The sequence below is a fragment of the Octopus sinensis genome, linkage group LG12 (genome assembly GCF_006345805.1).
Source record: "Octopus sinensis linkage group LG12, ASM634580v1, whole genome shotgun sequence".
Classification (NCBI taxonomy): domain Eukaryota; kingdom Metazoa; phylum Mollusca; class Cephalopoda; order Octopoda; family Octopodidae; genus Octopus; species Octopus sinensis.
Window position 1 is genome coordinate 70,568,322 of NC_043008.1, and position 26,354 is coordinate 70,594,675.

The window sequence follows — 26,354 nt, forward strand, 5'->3', positions numbered from 1 at the left end:
TGGCTTTTCATCCTTTTGGGACCGATAAATTAAGTATTAGCTAGATACTGGGATTGATGTGATCGACACATCCACCACAAAAATAATCAGGCCACGTGCTTCTCTAGTAGAAAGGACTATTTAATTAGAGGGATGATGAAAAAGAGATGCGTCTAACACCATTTCAGTTCCTCTTAGGTAAATGAAATGTATATAACTGGAACCCGTAGATAGGCGTTTGTTGGGTGTATGTGGGTGTAGAGGAATTTTCGAAGAACTGTGGTTGTTTTTTAGGGATGGTTTGGAAGAAGTGTTCACTGTAGATTTGGATGTGTGACAGATTAATAGAGGTGAGGAGAAGAGATTGGTTAGTTAGATGGATCTTGTTTGAAGAAGACAGAAGATCAGTTCAAAGGAACAGAGACCGTTATAGTATCAATAGAGAGGTTAGTGTAAGAATCATTGTTAGTGTCAGTTAATGGTATCAATGTTTGGTCAATTTGTCAGTCAAATGGCCTTATTTCGGATGTGGTCTACGATATATGTGCTTATGGTATCAGTCTTGTAAGGCATGGGTGAGTACGACTTGTAATGTCGGGCTTACTTGAATAATTCAGATCCCACTTATTATAGAGCGCATAAGAGAGATATTAATCTTTTCTGTCTGGTACGGTGATATGTGTGAGAGGTTAATAACGAGAAAGGGTTAAACGTAGCAATGTAGCATTTGCAGTAACTTTGCGTGCATTTTGAACGCATAGAAAAGGTATAGTGTCAGATTTCCTTCACACACACGTGTGTGTGTATGTGTGTGTGTGTGGTGTGTGTTTGTGTGTGTGTTTGTATAAGTGTGTGTGTGTGTTTGTGTGTGTGCGTGTTTGTGTGTGTGTGTGTGTGTGTGTGTGGTGTTTTGATCTAGCTAAATTGTCATGATCTCATAGAAGGAAGTTTTCAAGCGCTCTGTGTGTGTGGAAGTGTCGGAAACCCGGCGTGAAGCGTCTAGGTTCAATATCAAAGACGTCTGTTTTGGAAAAGTTAAGAGTACAAGAGGTGTGTTATAAGCATCAACAGCAAAGTATAGAAGAGTACAGAAGAAAGAGTGCGTGAGACAGAACATTTTCAAAAGGAGAGGTATACTTCATACAGTTCACACAGTGAATCTGAAAACATAGTTACACCGCTGTATTTGCAAATACATTTTAATAGATAAGTGTTTGTTTTGTAATAGAGCTGAGCCTCAAATCTTCCAACAGGAAACAAAGCTGGAAAGAACTCATATTTAAACAAACGTTTGGCGTGACTGAAACCAATAAACAAGTACTGAAGAGTCTCTTAGTGCTCACTCACTGTGGTAGATTAAGCAGCGAAATCGCCATTAAATTACACAACCAACTTCAAGAGAAACATTGGAAAACGAAGTCCTAGATACTCTGTGTTTGCATAACCCCACCACCCCGAAAAACGGCTACAATAGACTTAGGTATACATCTGAACGGTAAAGATCCAGCGTAAACAACAACCACGACAAAACTATAATTCCAATAGTTAAGTGATTGGAATTCGACAACGCGAAGTTTTATGTTTCTTTCATTATTTCCCAATCTGATTTGGAAAAAAATTCAAAAATGCTTAAAACAACGGATCGGTAGTAGATGATTTTGGCCTGCGTCCATTACACTGCAGCCTTAGCGCGGGCCGATTCCCCCGAAACGCTGTTATGAATGACATAATCTAAAGAGTCCGCGATACGGCTGGCTTCTCGGTTCAGTTGGAGCGGTTCGGTTCGACTGCAGGGACGGTAAGCGCCCCGATGGAATTATCCTCTTCCCATTCGAGGGAGGCAGATTACTAGTCTGGGACACGACGTTCAGTGGCACATTCTCTTGCTTCAACCTTTCTACATCGGCTGAAAAACCGAATGTCGCCGCTCGTAACAGGGGTCTGGCCAGCCACAATCAGTTTGTGCCGGTCACCGTCTAGATGTCAAGTGTTCTCGGTAAAAATAGGGATAACGGCAGCCCGTCTGAGAAATGAAGCTCGCGTGTTGGAGTGGCCGCTGCAATGAGTACCGCTAGCCATTTTCCGCGGCAACGCCATCGCAGTTATTACCGGGAGGCGCCGCTAAGCACACTGTTTGTTCTGAGGTGTGTGGCACATCACCCCCTCCTCTAACTTCAGCTGCTTTACTGCTCGTTTTCTTTCTTTCCCCTTTTTACCTTTCTTTTTTTTATTTGTTTCTTTGTATTTAAATGTAATCTGTTGAATAATTGACTGTAGAAATAAAGCGATTTTTTATAAGAAAATACGTGAATTAAAAAAATAAACTTCAAAATGTAAAGAAATTTAGGTGCTTTCTTTGAGATTTTCGTAAATAAATTGTTGCTCCCAAGTCTGTTTATTTAAATGTCTTGTAGTTATACCGTGAACAATTTCCTTCTGCGTTGGCACAAAACCATTTAAAATGCCGCAATTTTAAGACACTAAACAATTGATTTATAATCAAGACACTCCTCCATAAGATATTAGACTCGTATATGCAATTGTAGTAGCGCTGTAAGACCTTCGTTACTAACAGTCGGCGTAGATTTAACTCCAAAATTACGATGTTCAGTTTTACAGTTTTAAGAGAAGAGAATAACAATGGCTGCTGAAATGTACGAAATCATAGGCTGAAATGGTTATTTTATTATTGGAATTTCCATTCAGTTAGTGATGTCCTTTGGTGCAGTCACATTAGTTATATTATTTTTTAATATAATTTACATTCATTTATTTAATTTGCTTTATACCATAGATTTTATGGCAGATTTACAAACTGCTCATGGTCATATGTTATTGTGTTCGATATTTCTGGCTAAAAATAAGGCGGGACACTTGCAGAGTCGTTAACACACCGGACAGAATGCATAGCGGCATTTCGTCCGTCTTCCCGTTCTGAGTTCAAATTGTGCCGAAGGAAATTTTACCTTTCGGGATCGATAAAATAAGTACCAGTTGAGTACCAGGGTCGATGTAATCGATTTAGCTAACTCCCCGAAATTGGTGGCCTTGTGCCAAAATTTCGAAATCGATATTTCTGGTTAAAGATGATTAAAATTCAAATACAAGAAAGTCGCCTTCGAACATATAATCAAGTATGTTTGGTTATAGTAGGTGGCATAATTGGTAAAAATTGATTAGATTTAAATGTTGCTATACTTTAGATAGCCATTTAGTTCGTGAAGATTATAAAGGAGAATTAAGGTCTAAAGATAAGTTGAGGAAGTTAGCTGACTTCGATTGTAATGGAAAGGTTAAAATTTGCGAATAACTTAATTAAAGCTGTCTAATTCTCTCCGATGTCGATTTAAATAGTTATTTTCTTATCTTAACCCTTTCTCTACCGCCTATCTTTCATTGACCATTTGTCTAAATCTTTAACACAGTCAGCTGTTCTGAATATTGACGTTATCTTTTAGTATCTTATTCCCACCGTTTTAAACTGTCTATCATATGGTTCCGGGTTCAGTCCCACTGCATGGTACCTTGGGCAAGTGCCTTCTACTATAACCTCGGACGACTAAAGCCTTGTGAGTGGATTTGGAAGATGGAAACTGAAAGAAGCCAATCGTGTATATGTATATATGTATGTGTGCGTGTCTTTGTGTCTGTTTTGTCTCCCCCCCGACTTCTTGACAACCGGTGTTGGTGTGCTTACGTTTCCGTAACTTAGCGGTTCGACAAAGGAAACCGATAGAATAAGTATCAGGCTTAAAAATACGATAAGTCCTGGGCTTGATTTGTTCGTCTAAAAGCCTTGAAGGCGTTTCTTTCTCTGTCTATGTCGTATTCATTTCCTTTTCACTCTATGTCGTATAAATATAAATATGTCATAACCTAAGTCGATACGTGTTGTTTACCTGTCTATCCTACTGTTTTGTTATACATGTATTAGCTTGACTGATACAATACCTGTACCCAATTCTCATTTAGACAGCTGCCAAATACCTGTTTATTAAGTTACCTTTAAAGTAGGAGTTTAGGCATGAATTTGACCTCAGCGCTAATTGTGTGTACCTCATCAGACATAATTTTAGCATCAATTTCTGAGTCTGCGTGTGTGTACCTATCTGTTGTGTATGTGAGAGTGTGTGTAAATACACACTCATATATAAATATGAATACAATTATGCATACACACACACACACGCACATATATAAATATATATATATATATATAGTCGTATATATGTATATATATATATATGTGTGTATGTGTTTGTGTGTCTGTGTTTGTCCCCCTATCATTGCTTGACAACCGATGCTGGTGTGTTTACGTCCCCGTCACTTAGCGGTTCGGCAAAAGAGACCGATAGAATAAGTACTGGGCTTACAAAGAATAAATCCCGGGGTCGATTTGCTCGACTAAAGGCGGTGCTCCAGCATGGCCACAGTCAAATGACTGAAACAAGTAAAAGAGTAAAAGAGTAAGAGTATATATATATATATATATATATATATATATATATATATATATATATATATATATGCACGCATATATACGCATCTTTTATCATTTATCTTTTACTTGTTATAGACATTTAGACTGCGACCATGCTGGGACACCGCTATGAAGAATTGTTAGTCGAATGAACCATAATTAATTCTTTTAAATTCTATTACTGGTATTTATTCTATCGATTCTTTAGTCGAACCTTAAGTTCCGGGGACGTAAGCACAACATGTATAAGCTTCTTTGTGTCTGTCCTCCACCACCGCTTGACAACCGGTGTTAGTGCGTTTACGTTCCCGTAAGCTAGCTGTTCCACATAAGTGACCGATAGAATAAGCAGCAGGTTGGAAAGAAAATATGTGCTGGGGTCTATTCATGTAGCAAAAAATTCTCCAAGGCAGTGTCCCAGCAAAACCGCATTCTACTGACTGAAACAAGAAAAGAACAAAACGTAAAGAATTTAAACTACGCAACACTAGCTTCCGTAAGATCGAAATTGCAGTCGTATTCCGAAATTGTATATAAGTATGTATATATAAAAAGGGTAAACATCCTTCTTCGGTCATGAATGAGCATGGGATTTCACTGGAAAGTTACGCTCCGTGGCACAAGTCCGGACAAGCTCACCCATGCATACAAGCCTCCCCTCTCTACGACATAGATGTTATCCAAGGGAAAGGCAAGGGCGGATACAGCTTGGCACCAGTGATGTAGCAACTTATTTCTACGGCTGAGTGAACTGAGAGAACGTGGAATAAAGTGTCTCGCTCAAGAACACAACACACAACCCGGTCCTGAAATCGAACTCACTACTCATTACTTCATGATTGTGAGGCCGATGTTCCAACCACTGCGTCATGCGCCTTCACTTAGTGTTTATCATTAAATATATATATATATGGGTGTGCGTGCGTGCGTGCGTATATATATATATATATATATATATATATATATTGGTGTGCGTGCGTGCGTATATATATAGATATATATACAGTACATACGCAACTAACAAAATATTGCGGTTTAATGGTGTTTTGATTGTAATATGAAAAATTACTTAGAAGGAAAAAACAACATAAGCTGAAATCAAATGTTTCACCAGAACATGCGACTCCAGACCAAATCACTTGTCACGTATCCTTGGAAAAAAAAATCTAAAATTGTTTTCTCGATTTCAGACAGACTTAAGAATGCAATTGAGATAACTGTCAGTAGTAATGGTGTACCACTTAATAAATCCAGTAGACATAACGAAGATGTGTGACTGAAAGATCGAGATAGTAACTGAAGCCACTCGATAACATAAATTGAATATTTGCATCGACATTATGCTTCCATCTCTAATTGTCATCAAGTGTTCTGTTTCTTGATATAAACATTGTTTTAGTTTGGACTAAAACTAGGAATCTTTCAGACACTAGCGCTTTGTGAATATGTACTGTGGCTTTGAAAATAAAGATTAAGGCTTCATTAATAAGACTATTGCTTTGCAAACATAGATTATGGCTTTATGGATGGAAGGTATAGATTTGTGGATAAAGGCGAATGCATTTCTGGATAAGGACTTTGGCTTAGTCAATAAGAGCATTATTTTATAAAACGATTTCATTCTCTGAATATTATCGTTATAATAAACCAGTGGCCCTAAACCGGGGTCCATATGACCCTTGGGGTTCGTATAATATTTAGTTGTTAAGATTTATCAGCAATAAAATGGTTATTCTTGTACAACACACAAAATATCATTTTATACAATTCCTAAAAATATTTAATTATAAAAATATAACATGATTTTTTTTATATACATCGAATGGTTAAGGAAGTCCAGTAGAGCAAAATAGGAATCAATGAGGTTCATGTGTAAAAATGGTTGAGAATCACTGTCAAATAATTTATTATATTAGGACTCGTGTCATTATAAAAGAGCCACCATAACAACGTTGGAAGATAGAGCAGACGAAGTGTTATGACTATAATAACTATAGCAGGGACATCAGTTCAAATATGACTACTACTACTACTACTACTACTACTACTACTACTACTACTACTATACTACTACTACTGATTTCAAATTTTGGCACATGGTCAGAAAGTTCAGCCAAGAGAGTAAGTCGATGACGTCGACGATTTGAAGGCATTTGCTGCTCTCTCACGTAATAATAGGAGAAAGGAAATAGGCATAAAACCTAGTTTAGTGTAGCCCAAGAAAACAATGTTATTAATGATAGTTAGGGTTACTTAGGAAGGTTCTTGGTATGTATCTAAAGTTACTTGTTGCCCGATGTTAGGAATTTTTCTTTTCCAGCCGTTTAATCTGTTGTGTGTGTGTGGGATTACTAAAAGACGAAATTGTAAGAATGTTGGCAATGAGGAGAGTAACTGTTCTCGCGGTAGTTGTAGGGGCGCTCGGAGCACTAACGTCCAGGTTCGAGAAATATGTGGGAGAAACTGGAATTGACATGAGGCAGAGCGAACCACTAAAACTGCTCTATTAGGGACAGCTAGAATTTTGAGATTGACGCTTTGGTGGTGAGAGTCTTCTACGATAAGTTAACATTCAGGTAACAAAGCTTATAATTTGTGGAGAGAGACCTTCTGAGACTTATGGGAACAGGTTGCTTCCGCTCTCACAGAATCATCTAGAGGCAAGTAAGACCAAGAACTCTAGGAGTAAAATAATAATGATAATGATGATGATGATGATGATGATAATAATAATAATAATAACAACAACAACAACAACAACAAAGCCTTTACTGCAGTAATATCGCAAAGATTGAACAAGCATCTGGAAGAAAACAACCTGTTTCCAGAGCAGAAGGGATGCTGCAAGGGTTCATATGGCTGTAAAGATCAACTAATGATCAATAAAACCATAACTGAAGACAGTTGCAGAAAGAAGAAAGGCCTCAGTATGGCCTGGATTGACTATCGAAAGGCTTTTGATAGCATTCCCCACACATGGATCCTCGAAACACTAGCCATTAACAGGGTAGTACCAACGATTATAAAATACATAAGACACTCTATGAATAAATGGCAGACGGTGCTACAGCTCCAAACAAAAGAGGGACTCGTGAAAACCAAAGTCATCCCCATTAGAAGTGGAATATTCCAGGGAGACACGCTCTCTCCACTCCTTTTCTGCTTGGCACTGACACATCTATCTGATATGCTAAATAGAACTGGATGCGGATACAAATGTTACGGCAAAACAATCAGCCACCTAAAACTATACGCTACAAATGACAAACAGCTGGAAACACTACTACAGAGAGTACATGGATTTACCAAAGAAATAGATATGAAATTTGGATTAGAAAAATGCGCCAAAGCAACCCTGAAAAGAGGAAATCTAGTTAAGAGTAGTAACATCACGCTAGATAAAGTCAATGAAATAAAAGAATTATACCTAAGCCAGACATACAAATATTTAGGAATCCACGAACTAGATATGATACAGCACACACAAATAAAAGAGAAAATAAAGAAAGAATACTATAGACGAGTTAGATCCATACTAAAAACAGTGCTCAATGCTAAAAACAAGATAATAAGTTATAAGTTACAGCTACAATATCCTTAACTGGACACTAAATGAACTAACCAAAATAGTCAGGAAAACAGAGAAAAACAATGACAAGATCAAGGATGCACCACCCAAAATCTGACACAGAAAGGCTATATATACAACGTATAGAAGGTGGTAGAGGCCTTATACAGCTGGGAAACTATTATAAAATAACCACCATAGGACTGCAAAAATATCTACTTCAGAAGCAAGGAAAACTGATACAAATAACGGCAAAACATGAGCAAAATATAAAACTGTTCTCAGTATTTAAGGAAACTGACAAATACAAACAAGAAATCATACTACCAAACAAATATGAAGACGAAGAAGAAGAAGAAACAACAAAAGCTATAGAACAAATGAAATCCAAACTAAAACTACAACAGCAACGGACCATGATAAAAAGATGGCAAGAAAAGCCCCTTCATGGCAAATACTGGGCTAAACTAAATGCAAAAGAAATAGACTGAGAAAAATCCTAGCATGGTTGAGAAACTCAGGACTCAAAGCAGAGACGGACGGATTTTAATTGCAGCTCAAGACCATAGCCTCCCCACCAAAAATTACCAAAAACATATAATGAAAAGAAACATAACAAGTAACTGCAGAATATGTGGAGATGGACAAGAAACAATAAATCATATTATCTCTGGCTGCCCAGTCCTGGCTAAGAAGAAATATATACACATGCACGACAGAGTTGGGACCTACATACACTAGAAGCTATGCCAACACTATGGAATAACAACAGAGAAAATATCGTATAGGCACACACCAGAAAAGGTCACAGAAAACGAGAGAGCAACCATACTCTGCGATATGCCAATACACACAGATAGAGAAATTAAGGCCAATAGCCTAGATATAGTTGTCAGAGATCATGAAGAAAAAAAAAGGCTTTCTAATTGATGTATCAATACCAGCATCTGACAACGTGTCTCTAAAAGAAATGGAGAAACTTTCAAAATACAAAAACCTGGAAATAGAGGTAACTCGAATGTGGAATTTAAAAACAGAAACAATTCTTATCATAGTATGCGCATAGGTATGATAAAAAATATTCAGACAAATACATAACAAAAACACCAGGACTTACAAATATATATAACATACAGAAAATTGCACTACTAGGCACTGCACACATCCTACGCAAAACACTTTCAATACAGTAACCATCAGAGCATCACAACAAACCACAGCACATAACCAAGGCACACAGAGCTGCACTCGGTAGTGAAGTGAAAGCACGCTATAAAATAAAACTACTGAATAATAATAATAGTAATAATACCAGGACTTAGCCATAGAATTACAGGGACTATGGAAAGTGCGAATAAAATGTATCCCCGTTGTTATAGGGGTACTGGGAATTATCCCTAAAGATATAAACAGATGGATAGAGTAAATGGGCATAAACCCAGTTTAGCACAGCTCTAGAAAACAGCTAGGGTACTAAGGAGGGTTCTTGGCATCTAAGGCTACTTGTTGTAGCCCGATGTTAGGATTTTTTCTTTTCCAACAGTCTAATCTGTTGTATGTATTTAGTAATGATGATGATGATGATGATGATGATGATGATGATGATGATAATAATAATAATAATAATAATGATAATAATAATAATAATAATAATAATAATAATAATAATAATAATAATAATAATAATAAGATAAGTGGACAAAAAATAGGCGGATAAGGAAAAGAATGCATGGACAATTTCATACGGATGTTGAAGATAAGACAGACAGAGAAAACAGATGGTATTGGATGCCTAAGGGTGATCTAAAACCGGAAACGGAGACTCTTATCTGTGCTGCCCAAGAGCAAGCACTAAGAACGAATTACATCAAATACAGAATAGACAACACGTCAGAAAGTGATAACAACAGAATTTGTGAACAAAATGGAGGAACCGTATGGCATATTAACAGTCAATGTATACCACTAGCTCAGAAAGAATATAAGCGATGTCATGACAATATAGCAAGGATTGTCCATTGGACACTTTGCAACAAGTATGGACTTGACAGAGCACAAAAGTGGTACGAACATAAACCCGAAGGCATCATTGAAAATGATAATGCAAAGATCCTATGGGGTTTTATGATTCAGTGCGGCTATTAGATAGAGAATATGAAACCAGACAGTGTTAATTGAGAAAGAAAGCAAACGATACTGGATCTAAGGTTAGCTTGGTGGGGGTTAAGCTGTTGGAGTCGCTGAAAAAGGTGGTAGTAGTACCAATAATTGTCGGAGCCCTCGGAAGAGTGAGTAAAATTCTTGAGAAGTACATGGAACAAATAGGGAATGCAATATGGGTGGAGTACTTGCAGAAAACAGCACTTCTTGGAACCGCTCGAATACTCCGGATGGGGTGTTACTTTATTTCACTGATAGTGAACAGGTGGCACCGAAGTACATCTCCAGCGTTAGAAGCTTTGCAAAGACAATAAATAGTAGTAATAATGATAATAATGATTTCCTTTATTTGCCACCAGGATGAAGGATGAGAGGCACAATACAAAGACAGACGTAAAGGGTTGGGGTTCACATAATGAAACAATAAAATGAAAAGTATACACGGTATACATTTGAAGGGAAGTATACATGGTATATGACAAGAGAAAAAAGAAAAAAAAGTAATCGCGATGGGATCCCCCTGAGGACCTCTAGGAAGACCCCTAGGGATAATCAAGGAACCCCATCATTCAAGATCACCCTGAGTACCAAGGCCGAGAGTCCACTCTGACTTCTTTCTTACGTCTAACCGATCTACACTGAGAGTAGTACCATCCATTCTTGCCATTTTTGCAACTTTCACCCATCTTTTTATAAATTCACTCGAGGACAGTTTCCCCCTCTCCACCCTCACTTTTCTTTTCAAGAGAAATTTGAAAATTCAATGAGGTCGTTATCAAAGTTTATGTCCTCATTCCTTTCAGCCTTGTCCACCACATAACCTCCTTCGCTACAGCCACGAGACAAAGGAAAAATGCCTTGCAAGCCCGATTAAAGGAGGGTGGCGGGACAATCATCATTATGGACTCGGACGACAAACAGATCTGTCTTACACTCGACAGCAGCTGTTCGTCAAAACAGCTTTAGTCACCAATGCCCGGACACTGAACGAGTGCATGCAGAACAGTTTCGTCTGTCAGCACATCCGTGCCTGTAGCGTTTTATCTGGAACCGGTAGTGCCCCCAGGTAGCACTGCTAGGTCAAAGACCTCTGGACATTATCCATAACAGTCCCCAACGGGAAAGCCCTGCAGAACAGACTTGCCAGTTCGTCTTCGTTGACACCTAGGTTCTCCCCGAAGATGCCGTCGCACTTCCCCGATATTAACCCTCTGTAAATTTCTAAAGTGGCACATCCACCAATCTTATTGCCCAACTTGTAGAGAACAGTGAGTGCCTGACGACATTCTAAGTGCCAGGCCTATCCGTTACCCAGGACTACGGCTCCGTCAAGGAGACGAGCGGCGGAAAGCGATGTCTCATAAACAGAGACCACACACGTTCACCTTCTGGAAATCGCTTCAGGTGGCGCAACCTGAGTGCGTGTCTGCGCATTAAAATCCATGGCATGTCTAAGCTGCTACGCAAAAGAAGTTGGCCACATACCAACCGCCTGACCGTTGGAACGCGTCCCTTCCACAAGAAAATAAACAGGACACGCTCCGATCTAATCAAGCAATAACTGAGGCAAGGCACAGCGGTCAGGCGATAAATAATAACAGAGGCGATGTAAGCATCCGCCACCTCTGCCCGATCTTTCAGAGACAACTTACTCTCTGCCCATTTCTGGGTAAGAGAAGTCACCCTCTCTTCCCAATTCTTATCCACCTGGGGGTCGGGACCAAATCAGACCCCGAGCAGTTTACACTCCGGCTAACAGCACCAGGAATTCTCCCGCTCTGCTGTCTATTACTGTAGACATCTTCTAAGAGGCTAGCAAATAAATCTGGCATGGAAACATAGAATTCGTAGGGCAGACCATCCAAACCGGGTGATTTGCGACTTGTGCACCCGTTCATTGCTTAACTAGTTCGCTAATCCGGTGCCTGTATCTTTGCAAGCCGGTAAGGACGTATTCGACTTCCAGTAACCGAGTCCCTGTCTCCGGGTCCTATCTAAATCGACTGATCATATCACAAATTTGTGATCAGTGAAGCTGACCAATTTAAACTGTGGACAAACTATACTATCCCTATCCTCTGACCTAAATACTCTATCTAAATACTATCTGAATGACCTGCTGTGTCGGTACCTGTCAGAAAGCTGGAAAGTCCTGAGTAGGCTTTCGAGGCTTTTACAACCCTTTCTACTATGTACTAAACCCATACAGTCCTTCTACGCGTCCAAAATACTATTTCAGCCCCCGCACTAGTACTAAAGTGTGGGACGTTTCCAAGAATGTTTCTAGACACCTGAAGAAATCTGACCTTCCAGCACCTGTTGGGGCATAAACTACCACTAGTCTAAAGGCGCCACCTTCGCTGCTGTTCACGCCCAGGACCACCAGCCTACCATCCGGCTCCACGAAGATAGCTCGTACTTGGAGATCTAAGGATCCCCAGAGTAGCACTGCTACACCGCCACCCGCTCCCGATAGACCACATGATGAGAATATCTTGTAGTCCTCGAAAACGATGCTAGAGCGTGTTTTCCGGAGATACTTGTTTCACTAATGGCAACCACACCCAAATCAAGTGACCTGAGATGATTGAGCCTTACTTCCAGGCTGATCCCAGGCCAAGCACATTCACTCACCTGATTTTTAGCACAACCATACTAAACGGAGAAAGAAAATGACGAGGTTACTCCCCTTGGTTTTCGAGAAGCCCAGAACTTCTGGGATTCTCTACTGGCGAAAATTTCTTAAAAGGCCCTTCTAACTGCCTTTTATGAATAGATGTTTTAAGAATCTCCACACTTCCTGGGAATTTTACTATCATAGTTTTATAAATGTCTGATGACGTTTTAATTAGGGATCTGTTCCTGGGGGCTTTGATGGAGAAATCCTCAAATTCTCTTTCCTCTGTGTCTATACTATTTTTATTTTGATTTACAAAATCGATCAAGTCCTGGCTAAGAAGGAATATATTCACAGACACGACAGAGTTGGGACCAACATACACTGGAAGCTATGCCAACACTATGGAATAACAACAGGAAAAAGATGGTATAGGCACACACCAGAAAAGGTCACAGAAAACGAGAGAGCAACCATACTCTGGGATATGCCAATACACACAGATAGAGAAATTAAGGCCAGATATAGTTGTCAGAGATCAGGAAGAAAAAAAATGCTTTCTAATTGATGTATCAGTACCAGCATCTGACAATGTTTCTCTAAAAGAAATGGAGAAACTTTCAAAATACAAAGACCTGGAAATAGAGGTAACTCGATTGTGGAATCTAAAAGCAGAAATAATTCTTATATTTGTAGGCGCATTAGGTATGAAAAAAATAATATTCAGACAAATACATAACAAAAAACACCAGGACTTACAAATATATATAACATACAGAAAAATGCACTACTGGGCACTGCACACATCCTACATAAAACACTTTCCATACAGTAACCATAAGAATATCACAACAAACCACATCACATACTCAAGTCACACAGAGATGCGCTCGGTAGTGAAGTGAAAGCACGCTATAAATATAAAACTACTGAATAATAATAATAATAATAATAATAATAATAATAATAATAATAATAATAATAATAAGAAGAAGAAGAAGAAGAAGAAGAAGAAGAAGAAGAAGAAGAAGAAGAAGAAGAAGAAGAACAAGAAGAAGAATAAGAAGAAGAAGAAGTAGAAGAAGAAGAAGAAGAAGAAGAAGAAGAAGAAGAAGAAGAAGAAGAAGAAGAAGAAGAAGAAGAAGAAGAAGAAGAAGAAGAAGAAGAAGAAGAAGAAGAAGAAATGATCCTTGTAGGAATTCATTCTGGAAATAGGCAGACATCAAGGAATAAGACATCTGACGATGATCAGAAATATAACTTATTGAAGTATTTTCTTGGTATAAATATTGTAAATATAAGCTGTAGGCATGAGATTAATAACCTAGAAAATAAGGAACTGATTAACAATGACAAGAGCAACAAGTGATGTCAGACATGTAGACATTTATATGCAAAATGAACTGGAAAATAAATGAATTCAATATCGAAAATTAATTCTTCAATTCATATTTCTTTTAGACGAAATAAATGAATATGTTTATTTTGTTAAGTACTTTTTGTCACCTAATATTTGATGAAAAAATGCGTTAAGTTTCATTACCTGAAAACCGAATGACTTTAGTTAACGCACCTGATATGGTAGGTGAAGAAAAATGCAATAAAAAGTGAAAGCAAGTAAAATATTTTGTTGTTTTGTTTTTGGTGTATGTTGAAGAATTTTTAATAATATTAAAGTAACATAATGCTAGAAGTCATTAGGAAATTGAAAGTTAAAAACGAAATTATTAAGGTTACGGTACAACAATTGTATTTTTTGTTTTACTGTCTCTATAATGTTTCAGTTTTGCGAGAAAGAGAACAATTATCAAGACTTGTTCGTTGATGTTAGTTTTTTAAATACCTTGGAAACCGGATATAAAAAACTGAGTAGGATATAACTTTTTACCTGTTAGTATACGGATACAGTACCAATTCATAAATCCTTTATCATACCAGAAAAACAGTGATATTGTTTTGTTTTTGCTGCCCACGAAAGTCTCAAATGACCTATGTCCGGCTCATATGACCCGTGTCTACCTCAAATAACTCATGTTCACCCAGGTCAGTGATAGTGAGTTTGTTTAATCCTGCGTGTAGAAATTTCATTTTCGTTAATAATCCTATCTATGGAAAAGTAGTATAGATGCATTTTAGTTTAAGGTAAATACTTACAAATTAGTAGTTTATAACATGATATTGTAGGAAGATATTTTTGTAAAGATACGTGGCTCACCACTGCTGATACTTATGTCTCTGGTTCGCCATGACTTAAGTGGAGTCATTAGCGGTGTATATTTCAGTTTTGGCAGAATCGCGGATCTAATGTGTAGTTAGTTAACACGTAATGCCGCGCTGACTTTTGTCATGAGAAACACTACCTGCAATGGGCCAGTGTACCATCGAGGGTTGATTTGTTTCTCATCAACGTAGTCAGGAAGACTAAAGAAAAGAACAATTACTTTGTAATTTGGAAACATATCAAGAATATAATAAATACAAATTGTTGTAACAGTCAGAGTAGTGTAGGTGATAAGTTCCAGACGTTCTACACCTGGATTAAGGTGTTCTACGCCTGTTTCTCAGGTTTGATTGCAAGGGATTATTGATATGAAGGACATTTACTTAAACAATTAATACTATGTTTTTAGTGCCGAACTACCTATTACAGAAGACAGGCATCAAGACAGGTATCAAAACAGGCATTTCAGAATTGAAAGGACAGGAAATCTATTATAACTGCAGGGTGACATTAATTACAGGAAATCCCCGTTAATAGCAAAATCTTAAAACTTTTATTATCTCCTTACTAGAGGTAAGCAGTTTGTGGACACCTTGGATACATATTCTAAAGATCTTAAGGTTTTGGGTTTCTATTAGCGTCACCAACATAAAGGAAGTAGGGTAAAATTACATATTGATAACTCGTGTATAGGGATGAAGATCTTGAAATAAAGAAGTGTTTAGAGAAATAAAAGGAAACATTTGTAAATTAGAGGTACTGTCCGTTAATGTTCAGAATCTGGTGAGTATTTGAAATAAGGAAAAGTTGTGTAGACGGCAGTTTACTTAATAACAGAGGATGCTATACATCTTTTAAGATAATCTATTATGTCTGTTTGTAAAGGTAACTGCTTGAGATTCTATGTTTAATTCGGAAAGCAGACGGAAAATATAAAAGCATGGAGGCACGTATGAAGAGAAGCATGGAGAAATGTAAAAACATAGAAAACTCTTGATAATTTTGCAGTGTTGGGGAGGCATGTCAAAGAACAGACCCTCCGTTTCCTTTGCGTGTCGTAAAAAGTGACTAAAAGAAATTTAGGTCGGATTGCGAATCCGACCTTGAAAACACACATCAGCAACAACTACCCAAATAAACCCATAAGTGGGTAGGGTGGGGTGAGGTTGTCGCCTGAATGGTGCAAAGGCGTCATCCGCTTGTCGTAGTGAGGAATCACTAACAAATGGTGGATGCAGTGACGCGCTGTTACAGCGCATGCACCAACTACTACTACTACTACTACTACTACTACTACTACTACTACTACTACTACTACTACTACTACTACTACTACTACTACTACTACTCAAGCAGTCTTAGCATCAACACAAAGTATTTTTGCATTCCTTTGGCTTGAGTTGTAATGGATGTTTAATCCAAAATAAATACGTTACAACGGAGAAATTATTCTAAACCGATGAGAAGGTAATTTGTGATTGGACAATCTATCAGAAATGACATCTTATTGCTTAATAATAGAGGGACACATTGGATAAGGTTGTCCTAGATAGAGTATGACTGAAAAATGGGATGATTACAAATGGAACAACTTTCATTATTGGTCCGCACAATTAGATCTCACCTGGGGTTAAACAACAATAGAATGCGAAATCAATGTTAATTAGTATTCTTTGGATATATGATAATCACAATAACAACATTATAAAAGTACAAATTGTCTTCGATCAACATTTTTTTGATCGTCTTGGGATTGTCTTCTTTACTTTCGCATTTCATGAAACGAATAAAGATTGCCAGTCAAAGTATGCGTCACTTCAGTACCTGTATTTTGGAAACAAACATTAATAAACATAGATCCATATTTCGGTCTCAAACTTACCTTGTCAGAACTGGTTACATAAAACGAACTGAAGCAGACGGAGGAAAGACAAACAGCATTTAACAACTAAATATTTACCTTTGGTTTTTTTTTTCAAAAAAGCCTTAATGAATATCTAATGACTTTGCCTGAAATAAGATTTAAGGAGACAATAGTTACCTGACCATGGTGCTAACGGACGGCTAGGGTCGTTTTTAAATGACTGGTTAGAAAAATTTTTGACGGTCACCACAATATTTTTATCCAAGTTTATGTCCTCTTGCCCGCGATTCAGGTGTTCGGTATTTGTGTAATTGATAAAAGGACGCTTTTTGTGTGTTCTATTCGCGGTTGGTGCCGGAGTTGTCCGTCTTTTTTCTGAAATATCTTTCCATAATGGTAGAAGACAAAAAGAAAAAGAAAAGCAAACGGGAAATTTTCTTAGTAATTCTTCAATGAATGTCTGTGAGAGGATGATATAATGGTAGGTTAAAGGGATATGGTGGTGGTGGTGGTGGTTGGGGAGCGATGTGACGGTGCTGGATGACAGAAGTGTGTTGTGGTGGTGGGCGAAAGTGGTGTGAAGTTTTCTTGGCAATTGAAGACGGGTTAATAACCAGAGTAGGGCGTAACTAGGAGTTAAGAGCAGGTTATTCAGTATGCAAACTTACTGGATGTAGTGAAGTGAAAAATGCTTAATCGGTTGAAATTACATTCAGAAAGAGAAGAAACGTTACTGGCGTTATTGAGGATTCTTTACAAAATTAAAAAAAAAAGATTAAGCATTGTGTATTTTAGCATGTACTTAACTATTTGTTCTCTGTGCAGATGGCAGTTTTATGTAATTCTCTAGTGTCACTTTTTAAAGTTGTGGCCTGGTAGTTGTATGTTAGACTACGTGTTGCTAAGGAGGACTAATAAGATAGAGACATGTCTGCGGTTGTCACCATGGTAACCAAAGATCAGAATCACTCCTTTCCTATTACAATAATTCGTCTGAATTTCAGACAACTGGCTAAAGCCATAACATAAGACACTGATATATATATATATAAATATATATATATATATATATATATATATATATATATATATATATATATATGTAAATACACAAGTTTGTGTGTATTTCTGGACGGTTTTGTATATTTAATGTGTGAATTATACTTTGTATGTGAGGATATGCGTATGTGTGAATGCGTATATGTTCTATGCGTGCATTTGGTAGATAGATGTCTGTAATAATATAAATAAATGCGCCCTTTTAAAGCCTAGACAGGCTCATGGGCCCGGTTTCTCAGTTTCAATGACGTATGTGTTCCCCAGCTGGACGGGACGCCAGTTCATCGCACCGTTACTCATTTTTGCCAGCTGAGTGGGCTGGAGCAACGTGAAATGAAGTATTTTGCTTAAGAATACAACGCGTCGCCCGGTCCAGGAATCGAAACCACAATCTTACGATCATGATGCTGACACCCTAACCACTAAGCCAGGCGCCTCCACACAGATAGATGTCTGTACAGGCAGTAAATGTTTACTGAGATGTGCGTTGGTAATTATAAGAGAAGTGGTTTGGTAGAATATGGAGAGATAGCTGATAGAACAGTTGGTAGACGGTTGTAGAATTTGGAGAGGTGGTTGCTAGAGCCGTTGGTAAATTGGTGGGTAAATAGATGGTAGAATTGTATGTAGTAGTTTTAAAGAAAAGTGCATAGATTAATGTTCTCAGTGAGTAACCTGATGCTATACCGGCTGAATGTGAGTAGGTGATTGATAGAACAGTTGGCAGACGGTGGTAGAATGATAGGTGGATGGACGGCATAAGGCCCAAATCGGAATAGAGGATGGGGTAACAGATATGTGATAGAACTGTGGTTAGATGTATTGCGGAATGGTCGGTGATGTGTGGTATAAAGGTAAATATATGGCGGGTAGTGATGTGAATAGGTACATGGTCAGAAGAAAAGGAGATAGATGAGTAGTTGAGTGTTGTCTACTTAGGGGTATTAATGGGGTAGTTGGGTCATTGTGCTGGAGTGTTTGTAGAAGCAACGTATATGGGTGTAAGAGAGAAAGAAAATACAGAAATATAGGTAGAAAGGGTGAAAAGTTGAGACAGGAATAACTAGGTAAATAATGATTAGAGTTGGTAGAAAATGTGAAAAATTTTTATAGGCCCAGCCTTACTGGTGTAGTTGTGGTGGCTGCTATTTAGATCGAAGTATATCAGTTGACTTTAACAGAGAATTCTTAGATAATAGATGATCCAAGGTGGAGAGGTTGTGTGGAGAGCTCAGCCAGGGGCTAATGGAAGTCACAGCGGTGGGCTATAAGGAAGGATTAGTAAATGTAATTGTCGATGCATGCATGATGTACGGAGGAATTTTTCGGATGGAATCGGTGGATAGATGGATGGGACAATTCGTGGCTGACTGGACAGGTGAAAGAATAAGATGGATGGATGGTTGGATGGCTGGATTGATCGGTGGAAAATGATAAAGGGTGCACAATTATAAAGAGTGGATGTTTGTAAAGAAGTGGAGGTTATAAAGAAAGGTAGATTAGGTGGTTTGAAATATGAATGGGTGCTTCGGTTGATGGACGGATGGATTAAGGGTAGAGGGGTAAGTTGAGGGTTGGATGGAATAATGAGTGATTGAGTGACTGAGACAATAGTCAAACGAATAAGCCATGCAATGCAATGAATGTAGCAGACGAAAACTGTGATGACATAAACCTGTCTAGTCTACACCAGTCATGGATCAGATGGCTTCTATAGATTCGGTAGGGTTATGCGCTATGATTAGAAGTATTTATATGATGGTTTGACAACCCCTTGAAAAAAAAATAAGGCCGCATGGTTTACTCAAAATAGGTGGGTTTCATGACTCCCAAGTCATGTCACGTGATTTACAAAATAAAGATCTAGTATACGGAAAACACATTATGCTAGAAATAGCAGTCAAGGCTTCAACGAATTACACCTTATCATATTAATAAAAAGAAAGGATACAGTGAGTAATATAGTTTTTGATATGAACTATTCAACAGAAACATAGGATGCTCACAGGTGGAACACGTTTTGGTTTTTAGCATTGGTTTGTTCACCTAGGCCTGATCTGGAATTAAATATCAAACTGGCATTCCGTCGGTTACGACGACGAACGTTCCAGTTGATCCGATCAACGGAACAGCCCGTTCGTGAAATTAATGTGCCTGTAGCTGAGCACACTACAGACACACGTACCCTTAAGGAAGTTCTCAGGAATATTTAGCGTGACGAGGCTGACCCTTTGAAATACAGGTACATCTCATTTTTACCAGCTGAATGGACTGCAGCGACGTGGAATAAAGTGTTTTGCTCAAGGTCATAACGCGCCGCCGAGAATCGAACTCACGACCTTACGATTGCGAGCCGAAAACCCTAACCACTAAGGCACGTGCAACAACAATAGTAACCACAACAGAGACTACAGTAGTTTGTAAGTATGGGGATCAGTTTGTCCCCTAAAACTTTTGAGTTCAAGTTCAAAGCAAAGCTGTCGTTGTATATGATATACAGAGAACTCAATACTGTTCGAGGATCTTCCATTCTAGGAATAAAAATAAGTTGCTAGGCACTGTGAAGTATTGAACAGTTCAATGCATAGAATTTACATTCACTTCAAAAATTAACTTTTTAAATTATCTCCTTTTTCTGAGAGAGTCTCTATTACGAGTAGGTTTTTGCCTACATTCTCTTACATGGAACTAAGTTTCAAAAAGCTAGAAATCAATTGCATGCAGTATTTAGTACCACACTTTTTAATCTTAATTTACCGAAATCCAAGCTATTGATTTTTACTGAGTTATTTTCCTTAATTTCATTTTATATTTAATCATGCATGTTTATTATTGACCAAAAATATTCATAATTATTTATAAATCTATCCACAGATCTGCAGTGCTGAGTAAATTGTTCTTTACTGAGAAAACGAAATGGACCAAAACATATTTTCCTTATTCTTCTTTGCCTGCTGGTAAAGATATTTAAATTATCTTCCTTTTTCATTGAGATTTACTAGCAATGATTGCAAGAATTTTGTTTCCTTATTGCTCCCTTACATAAAAGAAAATTGCAATAAATGAAGAATTGACTGCCCACAACATTCTGTGCCTCATTCTTATATATATACATACAAACATACATTCACACACACGCATACAGACACATACACACATACACACACATGCACATATATATGTATGTACATATTTACATATATTAGGCTGAGTAAAAAGAAAGCAACGTTTTGAAACACGAAATTCATCACAATATATTTCAATAATGGGGAAATTTTTGTTCATCAAAGTAAGTACCATTACAATCAACACATTTTTGCCAACGAGTTACAAGTTTGTTTATTTCGGTAACATAAAAAGCTGGAGTTCTGGAGCTGATGAACTCTTTGAACACCCTTTCAGCATCAGTTTGATTTTTGAACTCCTTCTTTCACAGGAAACCATCAGGATGCTTGAAAAAGTGGCAGTGAGTAGGAGAAGGTATCTGGAGAATAAGCTGGGTGAGGAAGAACTTCGTAGCCAAATTCCCTCAACTTCTGGAGTGTCATTAGGGAAACGTATCGTCGAGCATTGTCAGGAAGAATGATTGGCCCTCTTCTGTTGACCAGCCTGGGGCGGAAGAGTAGCAGCTTTTCGTTCATTTTGGCAATTCCATGGCAATATGTTTCTGCAGTAATGGTTTATCCGAATTTAAAAAAAGTTATAGGGGATGAGTCCTGAAGTACATCACCAAACAGTCACCATAACCTTCTTTTTGAAGAGCTCGGGTTTAGGGAAGGTTTTTGGTACTTCGCTTTGGTCCCACCATTGCGAAGAACGTTTTCATTATTGTACAGAATACACTTTTCATCGCAAGTTACAAATGGATCAGTTTTGTTTCGGAGAAGAAACAACGAGCAAATTTCATATCGGCGCACTTTCTGATTTTCATTCAAATCGTGTGGTATCCATTTGTCGAGCTATTTTGATTTTTCGATTGCATGGCAGTTTTCTGGCTAACGTGGAGTTCTTTTGCCAGTTCTCGGGTGGTGTTACATGGTTTCTTTCTCAATGACGGTCTTTAATTGACCGTCATCGATAACAGATGGGCATCCACTACGTTCCCGATCTTCAAGGCTCAGGTCTCCACATTGTTTAAACCATTTTCAAGCTGACCACTCACCGGTCATTTCCTCACTAAACGTTTCGTTGATATCGCGAGAAATTTCAGCCGCTTTACGTCCTATTTTGAAGTTGAATAGCAAAATTGCTCGAATATCGTGCTTTGACATTTCCATTTCAGATGATTGTGACAACGGTGAAAAAAAATGTGAATGTTAATTTATTGATGCATTTAGGTAAATCTATGTCCGTATTAACAGGGAATTTTTTTTTAAATGTTTAAAAACATTCAAAACTCTGCAAAAATCCGGTTCAAAACGCTGCATTCTTTTTACTCAACTTGATATATATGTATATATATATGTACATGCAATACAAACATATAAATATATATATATAATATATATATATATATATATATATATATATATATAATATATATATATATATAATATATATATATATTGTGTGCACAGATAAATGTATGACTACTACTGTGAGAGTTAGAACTCCTCGAAGATTAACATTATCTAGTTCGCTTATTTTACCACTGTACTCACTTGTGATATTAGTTATGATATACAAAGCATATGTAGTGGAAAATTACGATAATTACTTGTTATGTTTTTATATGCGTATACGTTTCTATGCATGCATATATACATTATATATATATATATATGTATGTTTGTGTACATACATATGCATACATATGTATATGTATATAAATATCTGTATGTCTATGCACTGTAAATATTTGTGAGCGTGTGTATGTGGGCTTTGTCTGTATGTACACGTATAGTTGTAGGTTGCGGAAACGATTCTCTGTGTCAGTGACATTGTGAACTTCTGTACTAAATTTTATAAGCTTATATTTAATGATTTTCAACTCTTATGCTGTTTATTTTCTATTTATCTATTAGTTGTTACCATCTTAGCATTGGGTCATACCCATTCATACATATTTCTTTACTACCCACAAGGGGCTAAACACAGAGAGGACAAACAAGGACAGACAAACGGATTAAGTCGATTATACCGACCCCAGTGCGTAACTGATACTTATTTAATAGACCCCGAAAGGATGAAAGGCAAAGTCGACCTCGGCGGAATTTGTACTCAGAACGTAGCGGCGGATGAAATATCAAAAAGCATTTCGCCCGGAGTGCTAACGTTTCTGCTAGGTCGCCGCCAATCATACTTATCCACCTCCAAGTGTTATCTTCAAGAACTGCATTGAAATACTGACCAATTACAATACACTCCCACTTCTTGCTTTCACACCTTCTTCTCCTACACACTTCCTAGCTTTTCTGTTCTTTCCTCCCTCACCAATTAATCATTATGCATTCAATTTTCCCTAATTTTGCTGTTGCCCTTTACTTTGCATTTTGTTTTATTTTAAATATTTATAAATTACCCGACGATGTGTCTGATTTTGGATATTAGATATCTGTAACACAATGTTATAAAGTGTTCTCGCTGGCGATCCAGTGCAGTTAGGCATCCAAATGTACTTGGAACATCGAATACTGAGTTCCAGATAACTGCAATAGTGAATCGTACGTAGGAACTCAATATTTATACTGATATTTATCTTAATTTTCCACTATATCATTTATTCATGTGTCTATATATATATATATATATATATATATATATAACAATTAAGGAACGGCCATAATATGGCCGTTCCTTAATTGTTAATGTTGAACTTAAAAATGGTCTATGACTATTTAATTTTTTTCCCGCTGGGCCGCTGGTGGCAATAAAATTCTACAAAATTTTCCTTGCCACCCTATATTGATTAATATATATATATATATATATATATATATATATATATATATATATATATATTATAATATATATATATATATCGTGACGTATATTTGCCATTTCAATATGGCTAACCCCTAAGGGTGGATGCTACGATGTGTTACCGCTACTGTATATAACTCACTTTGATATTTATCATTATATATATATATATATATATATATATATATATATATATATATATATATATATATATATATATATATATACATATATATATATACACATATATACACACACACACATATATATATATATATATATATATATATAATAGAAATATTAAAATAACTAAGTCTCTCTAAAAGAGAACAGCGGCAGCGTTCCCGGAAAATAATAGTTATCGCCATACTAATATGGCATTCTTATAAAAATAAGAAAAAAGCTGTCCGCTTATTAGCTCCATGAGGCCATCGCCTTAAGTTAGCTATTTGATACACAAACTGTATCCATATAACCTTCGATGGCCTCATGGAGCTAAGAGACTTAGTTATTTTAATATTTCTATTATTGAAAACAAGTGGATGTATTCCACCGAAACTAGGTAAATAAAACCATCGAACAGAGATTGTCGGAAGCGACACCTACTGGCTGGCTACGCTGCATTGAAAAGGGGCAATACCCCGAAACGCGTCTGTAGCTGCCGGTCAAGTAGTGTGGAGCGACTGACCTCCCTTGTTCGAAGGTTATATGGATACAGTTTGTGTATCAAATAGCTAACTTAAGGCGATGGCCTCATGGAGCTAATAAGCGGACAGCTTTTTTCTTATTTTTATAAGAATGCCATATTAGTATGGCGATAACTATTATATATATATATATATATATTATATATATATATATAATATAATATATATATATATAGGTAGATAGATATGTATATATGTATGTATACATACATATCCCTTTTTGTATATATGTATATACATTTTCGCTACATTGTGACTCGTTTCTTTTTGCATCTGTTATTTATTTATTATTCCATAAAAATGAAGCTGTATCCCTTAATTTGCTGCCTTTCTATTCACAAACGAGAAGATCTCTTGCAGAACAGTCTTTATTTTAATGAGACACATCTACACCGACAGATACATTTAAACTAATTGTGAAGGACTGATGCTAGATGGGTCGAAACAACTGTAGTGATTAATAAAAATTCTCGTATCTATCTATCTATCTATCTATCTATCTATCTATCTATCTATCTATCTATCTATCTATCTATCTATCTATCTATCTATCTATCTATCTATCTATCTATCTTTCTATCTATTATCTATCTATCTATCTATCTATCTATCTATCTATCTATCTATCTATCTATCTATCTATCTATTTATCTATCTATCTATATGTCTATCTATGTATCTATTAAGTGAGTGGAAAAATAAAATGTATCAACAAAACAAAGTGCGCTTAAGCATACATAATGTGAACATGTGAGCAGATAGAACACAGGTAGAAATGTATGAAAATATGCACCACATAAAATAACAAAGGAATGATTAAAACAAAACATGATAATACGAGAATATCACGTGCTCGCGCATGAAAGTTAAACGCCAATGCCATGGGAACTACAAGAAAATAAAACACATGAAATGACACACACACAAAAAGAACAAAACACATCAATTAAAAGAAGACAAAAGAACATTTGGGTTGTAAGACAACGAAACAAAGTGGTTAAATTGGTACATGAAATAATCAGCAATTTATGGGAGAGAAATTGATGACACTGTTAAAGAAGTATAAAGTTACAACAAATAAATATTCGATGGGGTTGTAGCGAAATCTAGAATCGAAACCTTACAGTTTGATTAACTAGGATCAGGCAACTTGCAGGATTACCATCGCTTCTCCCATATTATAGAATGTTTTATCATTTTTCTACGATATAGCGCTTATAAAAGTGAAATTGCGCCAGACCTAACGCAGAGGTGGTTAAGGACTCGACGTATGCAGCTTGCTCTTGCGCGCTGCTGAGGTTAATTCATCTGCAATGCATTTCTCCAAGAACGTACCGTGAACACAATATCGTTGCTTCTCATCACACAAGACGCCAGTGAATTCTTAGTCATAAACAAATCAAAGGCGCACTTCGGATGTAACAATCCCTTTAAACAGATAAATTTCCTTGCTCACAGCTCCACCCCAGGTTAAAAGAATCTTCAATTATGATTGGTAGAATATTATTCCCGCCTTTCACCCGAAGTCAGCCCTTTCTGTTATCAATGCAACGCGGAACTACATTTGCTTTGAATACACCAAAAAGCACTCCGGGAAACCATTATGTAACTACGTAAATACTGATTTCAAATTTTGTCACAAGGCCAGAAATTTCGGGGAGAATAAGTTAAGTTGATTAGATCGACCCCGGTGCTCAGCTGGTACTTATTTTATCGACTCTAAAGGAATGAAAGGCAAAGTCAGCCTTAGCGGAATTTGAACTGAGAACGTGAAGAC

The 26,354-nt window shown here is 37.1% G+C and overlaps 1 protein-coding gene across 1 annotated transcript in view; it reads right to left on the bottom strand.

The window, feature by feature from the left end:
• The window catches only part of LOC115217941 (limbic system-associated membrane protein), a gene marked incomplete at its 5' end in the record, with an annotated part of 175,772 nt that overhangs the window by 8,938 nt on the left and 140,480 nt on the right, over window positions 1-26,354 (bottom strand). The window contains one exon of the mRNA XM_036507779.1: window positions 17,067-17,264. Within this exon, the coding sequence (XP_036363672.1) occupies window positions 17,067-17,264 (198 nt within the window). The remainder of the gene's footprint in view (window positions 1-17,066; window positions 17,265-26,354) is intronic.